This window comes from Clytia hemisphaerica, unplaced genomic scaffold (assembly GCF_902728285.1).
Source record: "Clytia hemisphaerica strain Z4C2 unplaced genomic scaffold, Clytia hemisphaerica genome assembly, whole genome shotgun sequence".
NCBI lineage: Eukaryota > Metazoa > Cnidaria > Hydrozoa > Leptothecata > Clytiidae > Clytia > Clytia hemisphaerica.
In genome coordinates, this window is record NW_027103268.1 from 680,121 (window position 1) to 705,192 (window position 25,072).

The window sequence follows — 25,072 nt, forward strand, 5'->3', positions numbered from 1 at the left end:
ATAGCTTAGTATTCTAAGACAAAACATCATTATAACATCTTTATGACATTCAATTCACAAACATAACCTTTTAGGGGTCCCTAAACATTGAAAAATTCCAGTAAACAAATTTTTACTCCTTTAATTAAAAGGAAAAGCATCCTTAAATCTAAAAATTAGTGATTCTGGAGAAAATTTTCTTTGTCTCTTAAAATGATCACTATAATTAGGTGCTACTTATTAAAAGATGCGACATAAGACTATTGTTTAAGGATTGCAGCGTAAAGATCGGCTCTACCTGAACAAACTACTCTGTGCTCTCTGCTTGAGTAGAGGTAATTCTATATAAAAAAGATACCTAAATTGACTCCTAAGAAGTCTTGTCACTGAGCAAATTGTCACGCTCTTAGGAGCACCATCAACCACCTACTCTCGGGTACCTAATAGCTGTCCCCCCCGCTAATTAATTTTTCGAAAATGTTTTTGAAAGTTACCTTTTTTGTCTTAATTCTGCTGTACTAGCCTCCTTTTCAAACATTTTCCACCAAGGACTTTTTTATTCCAACCCCCCCCGCTTATTAAATTTTGAGATTTTTTCCAACCCCCCTGCTTATTCCAACCCCCCCGGCTATTAGGTACCCGAGAGTAGCATACTACGACCTGTTAGTATACTACCACCAGGAATTTTTCTGTAAACCAGCCAAAATACTCAATCGAAGATTTGTTTTTTAAAGTGAATCCAAAATAAAGAAATAATTTCTCGCAAAATTTACCCTTTTTGTTGTTTAGAAACAAAATAACTACATAATCTACAATATTGAACACTTAAGGCTTAAGGCAGGCATCCCAGACTACAAGCTTCTTCAATAGAAAACTATAAAATCTAAATTTATTGAAACAGCCACAGTATACTCTGCTCTGTGGTCTTATTATGCTACAGTTAAACCCGACTGGATTTGGTTCAGAACCATCAGACTCACTGCTAAACTGTGAGCAAGGCAAAGTATGTATATATCAACCAATGCAACAATTGACCTAAATGTCATCTCAAAGTTATATATTTGCTTATCATTTGCTAACACCCCAAATGTAATTTAATCAAATAAATTGAACTGTATTTTTAATCACACTTCGTCAAATTTATTAAACTTTATTGCCTGATTCGAGTCAAATAATAATAGAATACTCACAAATTCTTTAAAATAAAAAACATGACTATATATTTTTCACCACCCTTATTTTTATTTTTAAATGCTTCTATCTGTAGTGATAATGAACATTCATGTTTAATGCTACTTAGATATATAGATAGATAGAAGTAATAACAGTACTGTGAGATCAACTAACTTGCATCAGTGGAGGCTAACTTGCATAGCCCTAAAATGAATGACCTGGCTGGTCATTAAAATAGAAAGTTATATCAAAACAAACCTGATTGACAAAACTTGCGAGTAAGATGTATCTCCTAATCATAAAAGTGATGTCATGCATAATTATGATGTTAGTACCATTAATAAATCTGAGATTACATGTCCAACAGCCATTGAGAAACATCAGAGTTCCCACCATCTTGAAATTTATGATCTTGCATGATTTTTATTACCCAACCATGCTGTTTTATTTACCTGAGATTCTGTTGACTAACCATGGCTCTGAATGGGGTTCCAGGTCCCCCCTAGGTTCCAGGTCCCCCCTAAGTTTTAGGTCCCCCCACTTTTCAGTAAGGTTCAGGTCCCAGTTGAAATCTAAAGGTTCAGGTCCCTGCAAAAAATACTTTCAAGGTTCAGGTCCCAGCAAAGAAAAATAAATCGCCATCAAATCAAAATTAAAACATTTTAAAGTGCTTCGCTCGCAACAATAGAATGTCAACAAAGCAAAACATTTGAATCGCTTCGCAACAATGGAATGTCTTCTTTTTGTAGTGTGTGTACCACCCCCTCTCGCACGCAGATAAAAATAAAACGGTAGGATATTTAAAAACAGAATATTAGAACCAAACTAAAAAATATTTTTACAATTTCTTAATTATTGTAATTAGCCCCCAGAACTTTAGTGCAGCCCTTCAGGTCCCCCCACTTTTTTAGGCAACCCCTTAGTTTAAAAAATGAGACAGCTCCCACCCACTTTTAGGCTGATTTTAGATTTACACCCCCACCCAAATAAGTGGGGGGGGGGGCGGAGCCATACTAACTCAAACAAAAATACTCACGCGGCAAAATATGAGATTCCAAAATGGTAGAGTAGAGCTGCAAGCAAAAAAATTTGTTTTGGACTTTTGCTGCTTTGTTTGGTTAGGCATTTGATGGCTATGCAAGTTTCCCTCTACTGATGCAAGTTACCAGATCTTGCAGTAGGAAATTAGATATTACCTTGTAAATAAGTTTAGTTCAAATAGTTATTTTGGAGAACGTGACGGCCTATTCATAACTAATTACTCCACAACAGTTACCTAGAGACAAGATAATTTATCACATCAAAGTGTCCTCCTGGGTTGGTTCCCCCCACTAAAAATCAAAATTTTTCTCCATTCCCCCCTCTTTTTTGAATTCCCCCAGCTATTTGAAGATTTTGCGGTTCCCCATATGGTTAACATAAAAATGCCTTAAATCAAGTTTGAAATTTTGGAAAGCTTGAAAAAATAGCCTTGAAAGTGCTGGAAAAATGAAATTGTACTGAAAAGTTGGTTTATCCCAAAAGATTTGCTGATTTTATTGCTTAAACAGGTTTTGCAACAAGATCACCTTGAGATCAGTGAAGTTCCCCCAGTCAAAATCTCCTAAATTTATGGTATCCCCCCCCTTTATAAAGGGGGGAGGGAGGACACTATGCACATTTTATTGGCTGAGGGAAAGTAATGTATGTATGTGAAGTAATTTGTTATGTTAATGTTAATGTGTATATTCTTTAAAGTCGGAAAATGTGTACAAATCTGTACTAGCTTTAAAGCTAATAGAGTTTGACTGCCTATTTACAAAATGAATCATTCATCACCATATGTAGACGAATAGTCTACATCATCTGTTGATGCCCAATCGCTGTTGATTTCTTCTGTAGAGTATTTTGGTTTATAATTTGAAGATATTTTTGTTTGGTTTTGTAATTTTTTAACAATGCGTAGTTTTGTTCTTGGGCTTCCTCTTACGCGCCAGTTGAAGTCTTTATTGTAATTGTCTTTGTTATTTAATAGGCCGTCGCATTCTTCAAAACAATTATTAAGGTTACCGTTAAGTCGGGTAACTTGCATCAGTGGAGGAAAACTTGCAAAGCCATCAACTGCCTGCCCGATCAAAGCAGCAGAATTCCAAAAAAAATGAACTATGCAGCTCTACTCTACTCTACTCTAGAATCTTATATTTGCTGCGTGAGTATTTTGGTGAGTTACACGCTGACAGAATCGCAGGTAAATAAAACAGCGTGGTTTGATGATAAAAAATCATGCAAGATGGCAGGAATTCAGACATTTCTTGATGGTATGTAACCTCAAATTTAATAACGATATTAAACCATGGAGGTAATAAAAATATAGATGGAGACACCACTCCTACTATTTGATTGTATTGTATCATTGATGGCAAACTATTGCACATATTTACTAATGCCAATCTTTCAACCATATTCCATCAAAATTTTGAGGCGACTGCTATTTTAGATCTAAAGATATTTATAGCAGAGAAACTGCCACAAACAACTAAGAGGTTGCAAAATTTGAAGAAGTTTACCTCTCGAAAGTTCCCTAGTAAAATGAAAAACTTCTTTTAAAACTATTGAAATTGTTACTCAAAAGAATTCACATTTTACCTATAAATATGAGGTTTTGTTGAACAGAATAACTTTTTAGTTCTTATAGTCTATATATTGACTGATTTTTGCTATCAATGATTGGTAATCAAAGGAGACCGATTTGAAAGAAATTTCTAAACAGTTGACTTCTTTGGCTATTACAGAAAAATTGTTACTCCATTAACTTTTATTACCTCTATGATTAAACATTATTATGCATGACACCACTTATGATTAGGAGATATTTTTACATTTTACCAGCTACAATTTTTTTGTAAATCGGGTTTGTTTTGATTGAACTTTGCATTTTTACCAGCCAGGTCATTCATTTGAGGGCTATGCAAGTTCCCCCCACTGATGCAAGTTACTCGACTTCAGCACGATAGTATTCTCCCGAATTTGCACGTGATAACTCTGCATATCTTCCCGTGACATGCTATAAAGTATTTGAGTCGTATTTCCATAATATCAGTCCGGGAAATTGCATAGATCCGGAACGCTGCAAAATTCTGCAATGTTGTATTTCTCGCAACGCTTCATTCCGTCAGCATGTGCTGCAATTTTTCGCAACGTTCCCAATGGAAGTGTGCGATTATGAACACCAAATATGACGACCAATTTTCACAAATAGAAGCAAAATTAGGCAAAATCTGGCTGGTGTATTTTAACAAAGTAGTATTTCTTCCAAGAATGATTGTGAATAATCGCTAGGTAGGAAATTAAAATGCTAGGGTGAAAAGTTTCCTTTTGGGTTGTTCTTCAAAATGCACATTATTTGGGACCCTGGTCCATGCCCTGCGACCCCGGTTTTGGTCCATAGGCCAGGGCTGCGAAATTATCCATCGGTAAAGCTGCGAAGTATTACATTAATAACTACTGTATGCGCAAATGTAAGGTAAAACATCTCGATTTACTGAGCTGATTATGATAACATTGATCATTTGCTTGAGCCGTACATTATCGCCATTGTACAGTGTCAGTGCATGCATGAAAAAACTGGCTCCCTCTCAACTCAGCATCATTCAGTGTGAATACAGACTTCAAGGTCAAAATGGGAAGACAGAAGCTAACATAATTAATTTTGACTTTACCAGTCATGATCAGCAAAAAGTATCAAATAGCAGAGCACGACAACAAAAAGGGAAATCAAAGCAAATTATGTTGTAAACACTGGAAAAATTAACTGAAAACCTCTTAATTTACAGAAATACAGTCCAAAGAATTCCTCCTATCATAGCATTAAAATACAACCAGCATTTGACCAGATGAACAATCTAATATTGAGAGAAATCAGTCAAAAACTTTCAAAAAAGTTCTGAAGCATGATCAAAATAGTCTCGTATTTTTTATAAAATACTTCATCAAAAATTGTCCTAATTTCTAGAAAAAATAATCAAAACACGTAAAATTTATCAAGAAATCCAGGAGTATCAATTTCAAACACTTACATCATCCAAAATTCCAAAAAATTGCAATAATAAGGTAATAATATTCGTTCAAAAATATTTACTTCCAAAATCACAAGGCAAAAAAGCGCGCCAGAAATAGTTCGATGACGCGCCGTACAATCAAAACTGCCGGGAAAGTTGGGAGAATTCAACATTTGATCAATCGAAACCAAAACAAACCGCGGCAAACAAAAATAAAACAGACTGGTTTCTACTAAACAATTGTTCGACTGGGAAAACCCTCTTTGTTTTATATGATGAACGGAAGATCTATAAACAAACTCTTTTAATAAGTTGTTTTACTAGAGTCTCTTTAAACAAAAACGATAAAATGGATTACAGCCGTTAATTGATAAATAAACTGATCCACATAAAACTTCCAGACGGATAGAAACCAGGTCTCATGTAAAATCATGTTACCAAGGTAGAAAATCTTTCTACTTGCAGCTTCTACAAAAAAAATATGAATTCCGAGAGAAAAACTTGTGTCTTTTGAATATTGTTGTCTAATTCTACGAAATGTAGGATGTTGTAATCACACTTTCGCTTTCATTTTGAAGGAACTGCGAGTCGAGGAAGAAGATACGAAATATACATTTCTCTAAAAAAATCATATTTTTAACAATATCGTTGAAAAAAGGAAAATTTGAACTTAAAAAATCGAGTAAAATATATCATTATCCACATTTGATATTATCCTTTTTAAAAATTCTGCTTTAACAAGTGACTGTATATATTACATATCAGTGTTCATGGAGATTTCGACGCTCTTATAATATACAACATGAACGGTTTAATATGACCTTTAACTTTCGTTTTTAATGCATATTCTATGTTAAAGTGCTACTTCAGACTTGTTAACTTTGGAAGAGTTGGGTTTGTTTAATAAATATGAAAGACTCTCATAATTTACTTGATCAAGATTTCTGCTCAAAGAGAAGGCTAGAGCAAAAAATGTGAACAATTTGTTCAAAGAAAAGGAGAGTGTCAACTGAGAGAGATGCTTTGGAATAAAACGGTCAATGCCGTTAATGAACGGTTCAAGGTGAAGTTTCCAACACCCCCATCTCACAGCCCCACTAGAGCTTCTTCCCCGGGGCTTCTTCCCACCGCGGGGATAAAAAATTCTATTAAAACCCCAATGAGAATAGGTTGTTTTAAGTCAAGAAATCCATTGGGGGTGGTTTTGGAGTGTAATCTTTTCCATTGAATTTAAAATTGGGATGAAAACAAAGGCAATTTTCCAGTTTGTTTGAAATTGTAGGGTATTTTTCCCACCGGGGACGAAATTTGAACCACAATTTCCAGAGGGTAGGGAGTCCCACTGGGTCTGTAACATAGGGATGTTTTCCAAGAAGACTAGTCTCATTTTTTTGGAAATGTGATTAAGGACCGGCCCCGTTGGAATGTTGAAAACAATTTGATTGGAAGATACGAAAATGCAAAACTCTATATAAACAATTGCTAAAAAAAGTCGTAGATTCTGTATGAAAATCCTTTGCTAGCTCTAAGATTGGACGAATCCTTGTTCCTTCAGTTTCTCTACCAACGAGTCGACGTCCTCCACAACAATACCGGCTTCCCGCACTGGAGGATCCGACGTTTCCAACACGTCAAACCGTGGCGTGATATCGACACCCAAATCCTTGACTGGTTTCTTGTCTAACTTCTTCTTTTTCGCTTTCTATGAACGAAATAAATGTTCGTTTAGGGTTATGGGAATAGTACATCGTCAGCTAAAGTCCTTTATCCTTATATATATATACATAAAAAAGTTAAATATTGCTATATTGATATATTGCTATTGATTAAAAGTTCAATAACACTCCCTTTTAGATCAACCTCCCTAAATCATGCTTTCAAATCTGGATGTAAACCTCATAGACCTGGAGATGAACTCTTCTAAGGCTTAACGCGCACCTTTTCCCAACCAACCAAATTTCATGATAAAAAAGTCACGGCTTCTGTACCATTAAAGGAGGTGTATTCTAATCTTAGATTCTAACTACTCTGCGCTGGCAGGTATGGACTCTGAAGGCCATGGCTCCACAAGAGCGTATTTTTTAACAAGATTTTTGATGAATTTAAATGAGCTTTTGAACGCGTTGATTGGCTATAACAAAACTATCGCTGACACAAAAAAAACGTCAATCATAAACATTAAAACCGACTTGCTTTCAATTTTGCTTTCTTAGTCATGCAAAAGGAACAATCAAACAGATATCTGTTATGAGATTTAGGGGCATTCAAGAATCTTTAGCAGTACTCTGTTCACAAGGGAGAAGAACACTCAAATAATAACGCGACACCCTGAACTATGCACATAGTAGGACAAAATACCTCTTTCGAGCATCTAGGCATTAGGAGTCTATCATTGGGCATATATAACACCCCTGTCTCACTGCCCTGGTGAGAATCTTTTTCAGTGGGGACAAAATGGAGGAACCAAATCTCAAAAAACGAGCGAAGATACTTGCGAGAAAAAAATAAAGCTGACATTCCCGTGAATTTTGTAGGTGTCAAATAACCTTCTTCTTTTCAGTCTTACAGTCAAGCAATAGACGATATCGGCTTTCCAAATTCTCCCCGAATGATTACCAATGATGCATTGTGCGGTAAGTCAATATCGTCCGTGATTTTTTTTGCGCAATGCATCATGGGTAATCATTCGGGGAGAATTCGGAAAGCCGATATCGTCTATTTAGAAATGAGAAAACAACTTAGGAAGGGAAAGTTTAGGGAAAAGGAAAGCCATCTTACCATTATATTCGGTAAAGTAGCAAATCTTGGTTCGTTCAATCTAAGGTATTGAAAAAAGCCTTACATAATTTAAAAAAAATACAGTGTTTACTTCCCCTCGCTCCGAACCATGATTCTACCTTTCGGTTGCAGTTGCCATCCAAATCCATTTTAATGAAGAGTGAAGTCAAGGCAAAGTTTTTTTGTCTGGGCTCAAAATGAAAAACCAACCGAGATTTTGCTGAATTTCGAAATAGAAAATCTTTTTGTACCTTGCTGAGACGTAAAAACGCGGAGCACTAAATAAATAATACTAACCGTAAATCAGCAGTTAGGACACACGGCAATTTGACATTGATAGTTTCAAGACCTCCGTCAATTTCACGGGTGACTTTCACGCGGTCTCCTTCCACACTAACTTCTGAGGCACATGTAGCCTGAGAAGACATAGAGAAAGTTTGAGTGTGTGAATTATAAAAGAAAAAAACATAAAACACTCAGTCGTATGAAAAACGGTTAAATGGCTCAAAAAAAGATGTCATTATTATAAAAAGAGTATCAAATTGGTTGAAAATGCGAGAACCCCCTATAAGAAAATCATAGGGGAAAACTAGAAAACCGGACTAACCTGAGGACGGTCGAGTAAAGCTGATAAGATTTGACCAGTTTGGTTAGAATCATCATCGATAGCCTGGACACAAAAAAAGCAGATAGCGATAAATATTGGTTCATGTTTTCTCTTAACTCATTTCGGCCAAGCATTTTAGCGGAAAAAAGCTTTTTTATCGAAATACATACAAGATAATAATACCTTGATAAACAGACCAATTTTGCGCCATACCTTTATAAGTGATGTTTTTTTTAGTTTTAATGTTTTCCTTTGAAAACAATTTCGATAAGGCCACATTCTAAAGAGACAGGGCAGCGTCCGTAGATCACTTTTTCTAGTGTTTTCCGCTAAAAAGGCTGTTTTTACCAAAATTTAAGTGTTTCTAAGAAGGACAGCGTCTGGTTACTGGACACAATAAAAGGTCGTAAAAAATGTCCTGTTCATGGATAATATGGGTATACAAGGAACAAGGGCTGTAAAAAGCAGCTGATGTCCAAAGTATACTTTACTAACATTGAGATTAAGCTCCAGAGCAAATCTCGTCTTATTTTCACTTTCTCAACATAAAACTAAGTACTTTGTGCTCTTGAAAAAATAATTGAAAGAAAGATTACTAACTTGTTTTCCAAGTAAAACAATGTCTGCTTTCTCTTCTTCGGCGATTTTAGCCAGGATTTTGGCGACAGCCAGAGGTTGAAGTTTACTGTATTCCTTATCGTCGACAACGACATGTATTGCACGATCAATGCCCATGGCTAATGCAGTTCTAAGGGTTTCCTTTAAAGAAGAGTGGAAAGTTAAGCATCGTGTAGCTAGAGCACTGCTAAGTACTGAAGAGAGCTGTTTTGGAAAGAAAGATTTAGGTAAAGAAATTGTGAAGGCTTTTGATCGTGGAAGTTTGTCACCTCTAACAATGTGTACTAAATACTAAAGAGTTGAATGCATGGACATGTCAAATATGCTATAAGAAGACACTTTTTATTTCTGAGGAATTCTTCAGAGACATTAGAAATCAACATTAGAATCCAAAACTATTTCTATCAACTAAAGATTTATAGGTAGGGAATACAAACCTCTGATTTTTTAGGTCCACAGCTCACAGCGATGATTTCACTGGCAACCTTTTTCTCTTTCAACCTGATTGCCTAGAATGCAAATAAAAGATCTTATAGCAAGGATTGATGCAGAAGAATTGAATTTCTTCATGTTTGGACATTTTGTTTGAATAACAATAAGAACCATATCCCGTTTGCAGAGAAAGAAGCCTATTTAAATCACCATTTACATCTCTTTTAAAATAAGGTTAAAAGATGGAAAAGAAACATTAATATACAAGCTATTCTAAGGCAAAAAAGAGCAATTTCAAATTAGTCAGGGTAAACTTTGGATTGGAAAAAAGTCTTATGTCTAAAATATTACTTCAAACACTGTAATCTAATCGCTTTACTTATATTGAAAACCCTGTACAACATTTCTCAAAATAAATCAAATCAGTGCAACAGGCAGATACTATTTTTTAACAATTTGGTCTTGAGAGACAACCTAACCTGTTTTGAGCTCCAAAATAAAAATGACGACATAATTTTTTTAGGCAGTAACAGTTTTTAGAAGTTCGGAGGGAAATCATAAACGAAATTCATAGGAAAATAAAAATTAAGAAAACAATCGTAAAAGAAAGCTTATGATGCAATGAATTTGACTCACCTCTTCCACTGCAATTTCATCGAAAGGGTTCATACTATGTTTGACTCCATCAGTGACAACACCACTCTTGTCAGGCTTGACTCGGATCTAAAAAATGAAATTAATAACAAGGTTTGAATATAATTTTTGTAATTCTGTGTAATTCATACTTTACTTTCTTTGCCTCATGCAACAATACACCTATCTAAGTATAGGAGTAAACACAAGTATATCCTATCCTGTTTAGTATGTTAACCAAAAGCATTATAAATTTCCAATTAGTTTTCTAAATACATCTTTTTGGAGTCACTGAACTATCCCACTCAACTTCTACATTCATTCATTCCTTTTTACCTAATTTTCAATTTACGCAAGTTGCCCAAAAAAGACAGTTATGATATATAAGTTAGTCACACTAGTAGGCGGGGATTCTTATAAGAGATATATTCTATCTAAGAGAAGAGTTCTCTTCATTAGAAGATATCTTTACCTTAAAGAGATTTTTTTTACTCTGCTGGTTTTTGGCTTTTCAATCATTTTGCGCAAGTTTTTAACTTTATAGATTGACTCTAAAATTAAAACAATAAAAGAATTCTCAAAGGAGGCAACAAATTGTAAATAATTGCCTAAAACACATTGGGGAATCAATGACGTAAAAGACGCAATGGCGCAAATTTATCTCTAGGTAATACCATTTCTAAACAATTGTAGTTTTTTAATCAAAAATAATCATTCAGTCAAAAGATATCAAACAAAGTTATAAGCTAATTGACGTCTAAAAACGCTGTTTTCTGCTGTTTTTTGGGGTCAATCACTTATTAACTTTGTATCATAACTTTATATTGAATAAATATTTTAGTGAAATTTCTACATATTGATGACCTCCGAAGGTCAAAGAATCTTTCCAATGAAAATGAAAGTTATAGCACTTTTCTACAAGATCTTTTCTTCTTTATTTTCATCTTTGTTTTTAGAATTTTTTTAAAGACTTTTTTATTTCAAATTGTTCCACTCACAAATATCTCTCCAACGATACCAAATTTATAAAGATTGAAGAATTTCTTCAAAAGTTATAGGTAAAAGAAAAAAGAGTGCACACGTTTATCGTAAACAGACTTTAGAATCAATTTTTGTCTGATATGTAGATACATCTTTCAACCTAGAAATTTCATTTTTACCTGATGATGAGTTAGTAAAGACTCGAAAAGCTTAGTTCAATAAAATCAAAATTTTGGTGTTGTTTATTTGTTTGAATTTATCATTTGTAACACCCTCGTATTTGGACCATTCTATCGTGGGTGCAAAATAAGGTGGAAACTAAGTAGCGTTCTCGGGACAAGATTGCCCCTTCATCTTTAATCATCCACGCGAGAACGTGAGCTAATCATTTTTTTTCTTGCGTGCCCGAGGGGAAAATGAGAGTGATCAATATTCTTTGAAAGAAGAACGTCAGAAAAAAAACCATTGACCATTGTATTTTGTTGTTGAAAATCGATCCTGTGAAGATGAAAAAATTTCTGCTATGCGTTTTTTTTTCAGAATGCTGAAATTTCGATCTTCCTTTAAGGTAAAGAGCTTGCAAGATTTGTGTTAGCAAGACAAAAACTGCTAAAAAGCTGGTAAAATCGTAATCCTCAAGTATCGAAGTTCTAACCTCACTGAGGATTGAGCCGAGAATGCCCTCGAACTCGATCATCCCAATAAAAAATAAACCCCTGTTTTGTGACATTTTTACTGTCAGCCACTAAATTGACCATAACTTGGGAAAATTACGTGGCTTACACTTAAGATTGCTTTGAATGGTTAAGCTGAGGAAATTAGCTATCCATTACATAAAGTGCGAATTTTTGTGGCTTACTTAAAGGGGAGTTAAAAGCAAATAAAGTGTGGGCAAAAAATGTGGCTTACTGGTCATGTGGCTTCCCTACCAAGAAATTTTGAAGGCTGAGTTCTCAGTAATGGAAACAGTCAGAAAAAAACTTTCTTTTCAGCATTGCCAGCAAAGGGCTAAATTTTTCATTAGCTGCACTGATTTGTGGCTTACAGTTTATTAAGTGGGCAAAAATGTGACTTTAACAAGGGAAATATAGGTCAATAGGTGAAATATAGGTGTTTGAATATATAAGTTGTTTTTGGGCACTTTCAAAATGTCAAAATGCCACACTATTTTTGATTGGGATCACTCCTGAGTGGGTGAAAAAACTTTAATCTGTCAATCATTTTCTCAAGCGAAGAGACCCAAAGCAACTCTAGCTTTACAATAGTATTTAAAATTATGATTATCCCTTTATACAGCCCTGTGAATCCAGGTCGGCATTCGGCAATAATTGCCAAGGTAATTTACACTCTAAGTCGGCGTGCCGACAAAAGAAATGTTTTGGGTCGGCAAAGCCGACCTAAAGAGGAAAAATATTATTTGTTAGGTTAATCTAATTGTGTTATCATTTGATAACACATGATAATCGAGCCTCATTCCATTCTCTTTATAAAACATAAAACTTATTAACACAATTATTAATGATAGTTAAACTAACTGTAGGAAATTTATTGTCTTTGCCGACCTAAACAAGCTACTTAGGACGGCTTTGCCGACCTAAAATAACCTCTAGGTCGGTTTTGGTCGGCACGTGCCGATATGATCATAGTTCGGAAGGGGGTCACTACCCCCCCTACCCTAGAGCTACCCCCCCTACCCTAGGTTCTTCCCCCTTTTAAAATTTGATGCTACCCCCCTCAAAATTTTAAAATCCTACCATAATTCTACCGGTGAAAAAGCAAGAACATTCAGTGTAAATAAGCAAATAATTAGGAAATCTGAATTTGGTGGTGTACGCTTTGATCAAAGGTAAAAATGAACTTCTTTCAGACTGTGTAACCAGAACTGGTATATATACACTAAATTGAAAATAACTTTCTTTTTTTCTTACCCCCCCCCCTTTCTTGATGAACCCCCCCTTTCTGAAAACTTCCCCCTTTCTAGAAAAAATTCTCTTACCCCCCCTTTCTGAGATTTTCTGAACATCGCTACCCCCCCCTTTATAAAGGGGGGGGTGCGAACTATGATGATTTTGTCTGAATTCACAGGGCTGCTTTATATTTTCATTTTTGGAACATTTGCAAAAAAAAGGAAAAATATAAAAGTTGTATTTTTTATTGGAGCTAATCTTTAGCTAAGGTTTAATTCCCAGTCGACTGAGTTACATCGGGTTGCGGAAAAGGTTAGGATTAGGTATTTCTCGGCTGCCGGTTATCTGAGTTCCCGTATATATATTCCAAGGGTGTGTTTGCCCTGAGCTTATCTCTTCATCTGCAAGTTAAGCTTCAGTGAAAATTTTACCATGGAATCTGACCAAGTCAATCTGGAACAACTCTTACCTATCTTTCCTGTTAACACTCAAAATAATGACGTCCAGTCCACAATTACTACTGTTACTGATCAAAGTACGCAACTTTTATCATTGGTCAATTCATTAGTCGACAGCCGCCTGAACTCATTTTTTGCTTCATCACAATCATCTTCAAGCCAACTGGCCAGCCCTGTCCTGCCCAGTACATCACAGGACAACGTTCTTCTCTCGACCATTGCGACGTCGTCAAGCCTGTCAAGTCAACAAGATTCAACTCCCACCACCAACACGCCACCCATGAATAGTTCTTCCGCCCTTATCAACGCCCTTCTCACGGCTAATAATGGTACCCTCGCTATGGGCAATCAAAACATCACGCTTTCCTCGCAACCACACCTTGCTGGTCAAAATCAAAACACTTTCAACTTTGTCAACAATTGCAACAACGAGCTCCCTGCGATACCTGCAAAAATATTGAAACAAATTAAGAGTGGTGAGTTTGTTGATTTTGATTTTCTTCTACCTTCCAACATTGGCCGGCCTCTTAATTCTGCTGTATCTCTGGCCTTCGATTCGGAGGGCAACATCTCTTTACAAAAAAACGATACTGCCATTCAACAATTTTCAAAGAAAGCCAAGGTTATTGACCTAAATTCTTGGTTAATGGCATGGTCCAGATTTTTCCAAGCTTCATTAGTCTTTAGACCCAACCTGGCCAATCAGATGATTGCATATCAGATTTATATTGCCCATTTGGCTAATGACTATTCCTTTGCTGGCTGGTACTCCTACGACAAGGCTTTTAGAACATTTTTGACCAACAACCCGGTAGCTAGATGGGATACGTCCAACCAAAATCTTTTTAACTTGCACCTCTTGGGTCACAAGCAGCCGAGCCAGTGTTATATCTGCCAGAGCAAGGACCATCTCGCCCCCCGCTGCCCCTCTTCTGCCCCCTCCACCTCTTTTGCCCGCCCTTCTTCTGTTTCTCAGACAGCGCACCATTTTCCTGCCCCACGGATGCCTTCTCAGCCTGGACCCCGCCCTCGCCCCCCATCTTTTCCCCGTGCTCAGTACTACCAGCCCTACCCTAACCTTCGTCAGCCCTTTCCTGCCCCCCAGCAAGCTGCCTCTGCCGCCAAACCTGCCAACTTCTGCCACAACTTTAACTCCAACATCCAGTGTCGACCCTCCTGTCGATATCTCCACAGTTGCCTCATCTGCAACTATCCCCATCCTGTCATGCAATGTCCCTACCGCCCCCAGTGATCACCAAATTCTTCTCAACCTCCCAATAGGTTCCTCTCTCCCTTCTTCCTTCAAGCCAGCTTCCCCTGTTAAACCCCTTGTCTTGTTTGAGTTCCTCGACGGGTATGACCCTGAGATCGTTGAGTTTCTTGTGTCTGGGTTCCTTACAGGTTTTCACATTGGCTTCCAAGGTCCACCACCAGTTGGCCCTGAACGTAACAACCTTTCAGCAGATTCCAACTGCGAGGCTGTCTCTACAGCCATCCTGAAGGAATTGAAGCGTGGGCATACTGCTGGCCCTTTTGACACCCACCCCCTCCCCTCTTTTTTTTGTTCCCCCCTCGGTGCTGCCCCCAAAAAAGATGGAACAAAACGGATCATCCTCGACTTGTCCTTCCCCCCTGGTTCATCTGTCAATGATGGCATCCCTGTAGAACTGACCCATGTCCAGTATACCCCCTTCGACGAAGCCCTTGACATGATCCGTTTGATGGGCCCTGGTTGCTACATGGGAAAAATCGACATCAAGCACGCCTTTCGCCTCTGCCCAGTCCACCCCGACGATTGGCCCCTCCTGGGATATTGCTGGCAGGGTAAGTACTTCTTCGATCTTTGCCTTCCTTTTGGTAGTCGCTCCTCTCCTTGCATTTTCAATATGTTTGCTGATGCCTTGCAATGGATCCTTGTCCGGAAATGCCTTATCACTGCTATCTCTCACTATCTTGACGATTTTATCCTTTGTGCTCCTTCCTTTAACGAAGCCCAGCTTAAGATGGATGTCGTTCAAGCTCTCTTCAAGGATGTTGGTGTGCCCGTTGCCTTGGACAAGTTGGAGGGCCCCAGCCAGGTGATGACGTATTTGGGCATCGAGATTGATTCTGTTTCCTCTTCTATTCGTCTGCCTACCAGTAAGCTTGTGGAATTGAAAGGTATGGTTTCTGCTTGGCGTTCAAAGAGGAAGTGTACTAAACGTGAGTTGTTGTCTCTGATTGGTTCTTTGTCATTTGCTTGTAAAGTCATCCGTCCAGGTCGTATCTTTTTGCGTCGTCTCATTGACTTGTCTTCTTCGGTTGTTCGCCTTAACCATCACATTGACTTAACTTCTGATGTTCGCCTTGACTTAGAGATGTGGTCTGAGTTTCTCGATTCTTGGAACGGTTCTTCCTTTATTCCTACACCTATTTCTCTTCAAGCTCCTTTTGAGATTTCAACTGATGCGTCCTTTCTTGGTTTTGGTTGTTTTTTCCAGGGTCTTTGGATTTCTGAGGCTTGGCCGTTTGACGTTTCTCTTCTCACTCACATCTCCTTCCTTGAGTTTTTTGCTATTTTTGCATCTCTTAATACCTGGCTTAAGTCTTTCAGCAATTGCCGCATCGTTGTCTCCACAGACAACGAGCCCACCGTCGCGGTCTGGTCATCTTCCTCTTCCAAGGATAAGTCTATGATGGTTCTCATTCGCAAGATTTTCTTCCTAACTGCTCGAAACAACATCCACCTTTCATTTCGTCATGTCCCTGGCTCTGAGAATGTTTTTGCTGATCTTTTATCTCGTTTGCAGGTCGAAGAATTCAAATCAGTCTGTCCAGGGTGTTGTCCCTTCCCGTCAACTGTTCCCAACTCTGTAATGGATCTCTTGGCCACGATCTTGTTGGGCTCCTGAAGGATTCTCTTGCACCATCTACTCAAGCTACATACATGAGTGGTATCCGTTCTTACATCAACTTTTGCGACTCACATGGCTTAATACCTTTCCCTAGTTCTGAAGCTTTGTTGTGTTTCTTTTCCGTGTTTTCTTTTAACCGTGGCATTGCTTGCAAAACAATAAAAGTTTATATCACTGGAGTACTACACCAAAATTCAATGCTTGGCTCAAGTCTGCCCCTTGCCCTTATGCCCATACTTCACCGTGTCATTCGAGGCATTCGTAGACGCCAAGGAAATTCACTTACCCGCAGACCACGTAAACCCATCACCACTTCCCATCTTCGAGTCATTTCAAGATTCTTATTACTTTGCAGCCATCCCACTCAAGACAAGTACATGCTTTTAGCCGCATGCCTAACCGCCTTTTTTGGCCTTCTTCGTGTGTCCGAGTTTTCCTGTCCCTCTCAAAGTCGATATGACCCGTCAATTCACCTCATGAAGTCTGATGTTACCTTCAACCTCAACCACTCCCTAATGACCATCCGTATTAAAGGAAGCAAAACCGATCCGTTCCGCCAAGGTGTTAATATTAGGATTGCTGCTACTTCCAACAATATTTGCCCAGTGGGCGCTATGAGAAACTACCTAGCCCTTCGAAGTTCAAAACCGGGCCCCCTCTTTCAATTTCATGATGGTAAACTCCTCACCCGCCGAACATTATACGCCTTACTCGAGCAATCCCTCCCGTCTGTTTCCGACTTGAACACCCATAGTTTTCGTATTGGTGGTGCTTCTGCCGCCTTGAGCGCAGGTGCCTCCGACTCAATGATTCGCATTATGGGCAGGTGGTCCAGTGACTGTTACCTTCGTTATCTTCGTGTTTCGGATTTTGATATTCAAAAATTCACTGCTAATATGGCCAAGATATCTCATGTGTCGTCTACTTGGGACCCCGACAAGTGGTAATTTGTCTACAATGTCATGTATTTTTTTATGGTACTTGTTTGTTCTACCCGGTCTTTTTAGTTCATACCATGCTATTATTTTTGCTGAGTGCACTATCAATATATTGCTCGTATTAATTTTGATTGTCTTCACAATATCGCTTGCTTTATTTTTATTAATAGTAATAATAATCATAAAAACATTTTAATACGCTCTTTGCTACCGAAATAATACTAATACGCTATTACGTTTAATCATAAGGTTTTGTTTTCTGCCTTTTCTCGTCTCACTCTCTACCTTGTGCTTTGCCCTAGATAGCCCCCCTTTACCTTTTTTCCTCTCTGCGGTTTTTGGGTGATGTTGGGGTGTTGGGTTACTACGTAACCTCTGGCAAGTTATTAGTCAGTTATCCAGATACTTATTCTAAGGTCAGGCATCCGTCGTCTACACGGACTTAGGGCGTACCGTCATCTACACGGGCTTAGGTGCTACCCGTCATCTACACGGGCATAGGTCGTACCCGTCATCTACACGGGTTAGGCGTTAAGTTTAGTCACAGCTTATCTTGATGCATCCCCAATGTCATCCCAAATTCCGTTTTGTACAATTTTTAATTTGCACTTTCATTCACCTTTCGAAATATAATTTTCTCTTTCGGCACTCCTTATGTCTCCTGTTTCTTTCACCCCTTTTGATTTGACCCCTTTGCCTCGTTAGCTTCTCATTTCGATCTATTACTTATTCTTGGAGACGCGGGAATTAATTGGAGCTAATCTTTAGCTAAGGTTAATTCCCAGTCGACTGAGTTACATCGGGTTGCGGAAAAGGTTAGGATTAGGTATTTCTCGGCTGCCGGTTATCTGAGTTCCCGTATATATATTCCAAGGGTGTGTTTGCCCTGAGCTTATCTCTTCATCTGCAAGTTAAGCTTCCCCTCCCTTCCCTGCCCCTTTTTATCTTTGTTTTGTTTGTGGTTCTGCCTTTCTCTCCTTTCTTTTCAGATCTTATCCTGCTATCAAGGCGTGGTCATCGCAGCTGCAGCGTTGGATCCTAATCTCACGGTTTTTCCCTAGGCAAGGTTTTTCGACCAGAGAGATTAGGCCATTTGGGATGCATCGAGATACCAATTAGTTTCCGGTTACCACGTAACCTTTGGCAAGTTTTTTTGTGTTAGTTATCCAGCTACTTGTTTATAAGTCAATTACCCGTCATCTACACGGGCCTAAGCTGCTCCCGTCATCTACACGGGCTAAGTTCGCTCCCGTCATCTACACGGGCTAAGTTCGCTCCCGTCATCTACACGGGCTAAGTTCGATCCCGTCGTCTACACGGGTTAAGTTTTGCTCCCGTCGTCTACACGGGCTATGGTCTCACACCCGTCATCTACACGGGTTAAGTTCGTTCCCGTCATCTACACGGGCTAAGTTCGCTCCCGTCATCTACACGGGCTAAGTTCGATCCCGTCGTCTACACGGGCTAAGTTCGATCCCGTCGTCTACACGGGTTAAGTTTTGCTCCCGTCGTCTACACGGGCTATGGTCTCACACCCGTCATCTACACAGGTTAAGTTCGTTCCCGTCATCTACACGGGCTAAGTTCAATCCCGTCGTCTACACGGGTTAAGTTTTGCTCCCGTCGTCTACACGGGCTATGGTCTCACACCCGTCATCTACACGGGTTAAGTTCGCTCCCGTGAGCTCACGGGCTAAGCTTGCTCCCGTCATCTACACGGGTTAGGCGTTCAGTTAGTTTAGGGGTGTTGGGTTACTACGTAACCTCTGGCAAGTTATTAGTCAGTTATCCAGATACTTATTCTAAGGTCAGGCATCCGTCGTCTACACGGACTTAGGGCGTACCGTCATCTACACGGGCTTAGGTGCTACCCGTCATCTACACGGGCATAGGTCGTACCCGTCATCTACACGGGTTAGGCGTTAAGTTTAGTCACAGCTTATCTTGATGCATCCCCAATGTCATCCCAAATTCCGTTTTGTACAATTTTTAATTTGCCCTTTCATTCACCTTTCGAAATATAATTTTCTCTTTCGGCACTCCTTATGTCTCCTGTTTCTTTCACCCCTTTTGATTTGACCCCTTTGCCTCGTTAGCTTCTCATTTCGATCTATTACTTATTCTTGGAGACGCGGGAATTAACTAATAATAATAATGTATACAAGTTCAAGGCACACGAGGGCCTCTGAGAACCGGATCTTGATTACAATTGTCTTGTCTCGAATCTTTTTGGATGTTTTTTCCAAGCTTCGTTGAGTCTTTCTTTGAAGATTTTGACAGTCTTTGCCTCTACAACGTATCTTGGTAGTCTATTCCAGTTTGGTATACTCTTGTAAAAGAACGAGTTGGTTTGTGCGCCTCGGAATCCATCTTTACCAAAATTTGGTATCAGCTCATCATTGTGTCTCCTGGTCAGACGTGTTGGAGTCGATAATTTACTTGGGAGAGTATTTTTATCGTAGTAGTGGAGATGTTTGTATACTTGGACCATATCACAAAAGAGTCTCCTGAATTCAAGTGTGGAGAGACCAATGCGCAAGCGTTCTTCATAGGACATTATCTTTGCAGATAGGCACGAGTCTTGTGGCGCATCTTTGTACTCCCACGATCAAATTAACATTATTTTCGAAGTTTAGGTGACCATACCGCTCTACCATACTGCTCTATTAACATACTGTACTGAATTTGAAAGACCTTCTATGTGGCGTTTTTTTGCAAAAAAAAACTGATTTTAGCTTTTTAAGTGCGTGCGTGCAGCATTGGGTGCAAAGTCCAAGACATTCCCCGTAATAACTTTTACATGAAAAGTTAGAGCTATACTGTCATATTGCGCAAATAGTTAACCGTAAAGCAAATCAGTCAAATGTGCCAGATTCTCCTAGTCTAGGAATGGTTCTCTTAAGGTGGCAATCACAAATATCTTCATTTCGCGTCCCTGTTGGGTCTAAAAAATGAGTTGGTCAGTCGGTCATAAAAATGAATGAATTTCTTCTTCTCGTCCGACCTCCATCATCCATTTTTGGAGTGTATTCTTGAAGGAAACTGCCAGCCAGGGTGGTTTCAAATTATGACCTTTGAACACTGTGTTGTGACCTCTGACCCAAAATAGCACATGTAATGATAAACAATGTCAAAATACTGAAAATGCGCTAGAAATTGCTCGCAAAAAATTGGCAATAATAAAATTTTTGAATGAAGGAAACCTCATCGACAGAAAAAGTCCGACAAATTTACCGACTCACCGACTCAATTCAACTCAATTTTTGAGAGTCAGTCGTCGGGCGACGCGAAACGCAGATATTTGTGAATGCCGCCGCCTACAGTATAGGAGACTAAAAAAGGAATAGGTAATCCTCTATTTTGGGCATTCTCTTACCGTCAAATGCTCTAACTTGGGACTATCTTACAAAACATGGGACGGCAATTCGGCCACCATTTCACCAAACCTCCTAAGTCATTTTATTTGAGTTAATGAACGGCGTATTAAAAAATACACGATTTCTCTTTCGATTTTACAGCAAGTGAAAATACAGACCAGATATGCAACGGTCCCATGTTTCGACCAATCGTCCCAAGTTAGAGCAGTTGATGGTATCTAAAGTATAATCCTCGTCTGACTTGCGTCCAGCCAAAATTCCCAATATTGGAAAGCACTTTATAGTTCACTCGACACAACACAGGCCAAAGAATGCGGAAAATTTATGATTTATGAATAATTCTGCACATGTAAAAATGGAACCCCTGTTTAAAGTTGTTGGGAAAGGTAGGTGGGAGGAGAGGGTGTGTGTGTGTGTGTGTTCGGATGCAGATTTCAAAATTTTGCAATCTTTTGGGTCGACTCAGGGAGACGATATATAAAAAGATTTACCTTCACTGCATAATCAATTACACGTTTACATCCGACTAAAACTCTTAATCCAGTCATTTTGATTGGAAATTTGAGCTTTTTGAAAGAGTAATGTGGGTTGTCCTCTGATCCTGATGGCAATTTCGCCTGACTCGCTTGGAATCCGAGTCGCTTCGTTTCTTCGCGGACTTTAACCGAAGCTCGGCTACCGTAAAATTTAGAAAACAGTCGCCGGGAAGCAAAGTCGCACTTTTGACGTGGCAAATTTTAATTTACAGACTGATCTTTTCAACATGCGGCCCACGGATTTTCGATGGAATCTCTTTCAGCGTCGAATCGAAAGGCCGCGAAGTTCTATGGTCTGTATTTTACACTTTTTTTGCAACAACAATCGCCATCCGTGCATTTTTTTCCTGAATCAAAGCGAAAAATTTTTGAAGAAGAACTCGAAAATATTTTTAGAGGCATTCAAGTTACTTTCAAAATGACTTGGTATTGTTTAGTTCAAAGTTTAGTTTTTATATTACCAATATTAAATTTTGTGAACTCTTTCTATCTTCCTGGTTTGGCTCCAGTCTCTTTTTGTGAGAAAAATGAGGAGAGTGAGAAATGCAAGGTAAACTTTATTTTTTTCTCCTTTTTCTATCGGCCCTAAAATGACCTGGCTGTTCATTAAAATACAACTACAGTGCTGCAAATAAAGAATTTCAAGTTGGCCGGTGATTACTCAATTAGAAAGTACTAATAATGAAACCATCAAAATTTCATGGGAAAAAACACACATATTAGCTTAAAATGACCGGTAATTACCGGTCACCGGCCGTTATTTGCAGTCACTGAATTATGCAGCTCCGCTCGCAGCTTTACTCTACCATCTTTGTTTTGATTTAACTTTGTATTTTAATGACCAGTACGTTTTTTATCAACGTGGTGAACCGGTTTCCCGATAATTAAAAATTGGAACTTTCCCGTGGGCACGATTGGGCGTGGGCACGATTGGGCGTGGGCGCGATTGGGCGTACCGCCATCGCGAAATATTTTTCGTGAAAATTTACCGTATTCTAACGCTAATATAATCTAGATAGGAAACAAATATTAAATTTGATTCTTTTTTTGTTCGTATTTCTAAATTTCACGATAAAAAGAACTATTTACAAATTATTTTCTTTAACGGGCGTTGAATCGACATTGACATATTTAATGATGTCATAATCAATGCCGTGCATATTTTGTCAGCGCCTGTGCATATTTCGGCAACATCCTTTTCATTGGATAAATACCACTAAAATATACAAGAGAAGTAAACATAGCACGGCTTAGCGCAGCTAAGTGCACCTCTCTTATTGATTATCTAAGAATTGGAATGGGCAAAGATTACCGGGCGGGCTGATAGCGGACAAAGGTTATTTGAAGATATTTTCAGTTATAATCCAAGGTAGAACAAACTAAACATATAGGGGTATTTTTTAGTGCTCTATATATACGATGATCGATACGGGCAAAAATTTTTGAAAATTTCAAACTCATTTTCAGACATTATCAATTAGTATACCATTCGCAAGCTCTCGAAAAACTATATAGAAGACTTTTAAACGGTTATAGCCGATTTCATTACCTAATTCAAGATAATTAATGCAGAAGATGCTATTTATGGTCAAATTTAGACCAAAATGTGGCGAAAAGTGGAACTTGCGCATGAAATATCTTGAGTTAGGTAAGGAAATCGGCTATAACCGTTTAAAAGTCTTCTATATAGTTTTTCGAGAGCTTTCGAATGGTATGCATGATATTGTCTGGAAATAAGTTTGAAATTTTCAAAAAAATTTGCCCTTAGGATTTTGCCTGGGGAAAATAGAAATTGCCCAAAAAAGGGATGTTCCACCAGTGGGATTTTAGGGGATTTTTTCCTGAGGTATAAGCATCCTATAGAGAAGGTCTGGAGAAAGTTTCAGCTTATTTTTTTTCCCGTAAATTATGCTCAACGACCCCACTATGTCGAAAGTGAAACCAAAATAAGGCAACAAACAACCTGTATTTTTGTAACACGATCACACTAACAGCACCAGGGTTCCATAAAACTGATCAGTACTCCAGAATTGGGATAACAAGCAATTTATATAGAGTAAGCATAGTATGAGATGAGCGGCAAGTGAAGGTTCGTAATATCTAAGAAATGAGATTTTTTGCTTCAATAGTTGTTTCAATATGATTTTTGAAGTGACAAACGTTGGAAATTAGGACTCTTTAACAAAATCTTTTTCTTCAATTTTATCTCCTGATGGTGAAGTGTAATTAGGTTTCCTTTTTGATTTCATTATAGTAGAGGCCACCGTCAACTGCTCTAACTTGGGACAATTGGTCGAAACATGGGACTGTTGATATCTGGCCTGTATTTTCACTTACTGTAATCTCTTTGACAACAACTTTTTTTTGATAACTCTACCACGTTTATCGATCATACTTTCTCTGTCATCATATGTCATGATAACTTTCACTGATAGCGCGCCCTTTTAAACTTTTTTTTTTTTTTTTCAAAATGCCCGGACGCCACTTGGAGATTAGAGAGACCGACCGCTCGCCTAACCGCCTATCACCCGATGGATTAACAAATAATAGAGTGTGTAACTTGCAGCGCAAAGTGACGTCAAATGCTACATCATTTTGCCACTAATTTGTTCTTCGTTCCAGACACTCGCGGTGTTCCACTATGGATTTTTTTTCAAATTTTCAATTAAAAGCCTACTCGGTGCGAAAGAGAAATCCTGTATTTTTTAATGCGCTATTTTCATAACTGAAATCAAATGACTTTGGAGGTTTGGTTAAATGATGGCCGAATGCCGTCCTAGTTTTGTCAATAGTCCCAAGTTAGAGCAGTTGACCACTATATCTTCCCGTGTGCCGCAGCTTGTGCAGAGAGATTTTATGATTGATATTGTTTCCTTAAATGCAGAAGATCAAAATTTGAGAGGTGGGGTAACAAATTTAGTACCTTTCTAGCCAATCTAGGGGGTAAAAAATCTGAAAGTTTTCTGACTCTCGGCCCCCAACCATAGTTGGGCCTGCGGGTGGCACTGTATACCAAAATATCTCTACCAAGAATTTTTCCGTCTCACAGAAAAAAACTGCTTTGACCAATGACCATAGTAAAAATTCAAAAGGACTTGGGTGTTTAAAACAGGGGGGGGTCGGTACTAAACTTCAAGACACGCATGAGTACTAAAAGCTTTTTTGACGATTTTTGACATACCCCACCTAATTTTTGAAAAAGGAATTTTAGTACACATATGTACTAAATTTTTTTTTGACATTTTAGCATAGTGACCACCTAAATTAGGCTTATTTTGGAATTCGTTTCAGAGAGTGGGTCTAAATGCCAACTCTGGTTATTTAAGCTGTCAATGAACCTGGGGTATATCTCTCTATTCTAGATAAAGACTCGGAAACAGTCAAGACACTTTTTCTCTGCTCTACTTTAGTTATTGCAAAAATTGATTGGTTATTTTTCACCTCTAATTTAAGGCTTGTTATTTCTTTTCTATCCAGTTATCCATGGTTCTTTACAAAAACAAAACATTCAACTTTGAAAACATTTTTTTTGCCTAAGACCGTCATATTTGTCCGAAAAACACACCAAAGTGTCCGAAAAAAATTGGCACCCATGTTATTTTGATTCCCCTACCCCTTAGCTTTCCAAAAGTGTATAACAAGTGCTTTGACTAAAAAAGTCGAGCAACCTAAAAAATCAAACAAATTTCCCCCCTGCTATTTCCCAATTTTCTGAAAAAAAAGG

At 38.4% G+C, this 25,072-nt stretch overlaps 1 protein-coding gene across 1 annotated transcript; it reads right to left on the reverse strand.

The window, feature by feature from the left end:
* Window positions 1–5,501: 5,501 nt before the first annotated feature.
* LOC136801388 (electron transfer flavoprotein subunit beta-like) lies at window positions 5,502–21,473 on the reverse strand. Its single transcript, XM_067058029.1, has 8 exons — window positions 21,304–21,473; window positions 10,261–10,347; window positions 9,630–9,701; window positions 9,175–9,333; window positions 8,575–8,637; window positions 8,265–8,383; window positions 7,968–8,007; window positions 5,502–6,891 (listed from the first exon to the last, which is right to left on the reverse strand). The coding sequence occupies exons 1-8, from the start codon at window positions 21,358–21,360 to the stop codon at window positions 6,715–6,717; spliced, it is 774 nt and encodes a 257-aa protein (XP_066914130.1). The 5' UTR covers window positions 21,361–21,473; the 3' UTR covers window positions 5,502–6,714.
* Between the last annotated feature and the right edge of the window lie 3,599 nt (window positions 21,474–25,072).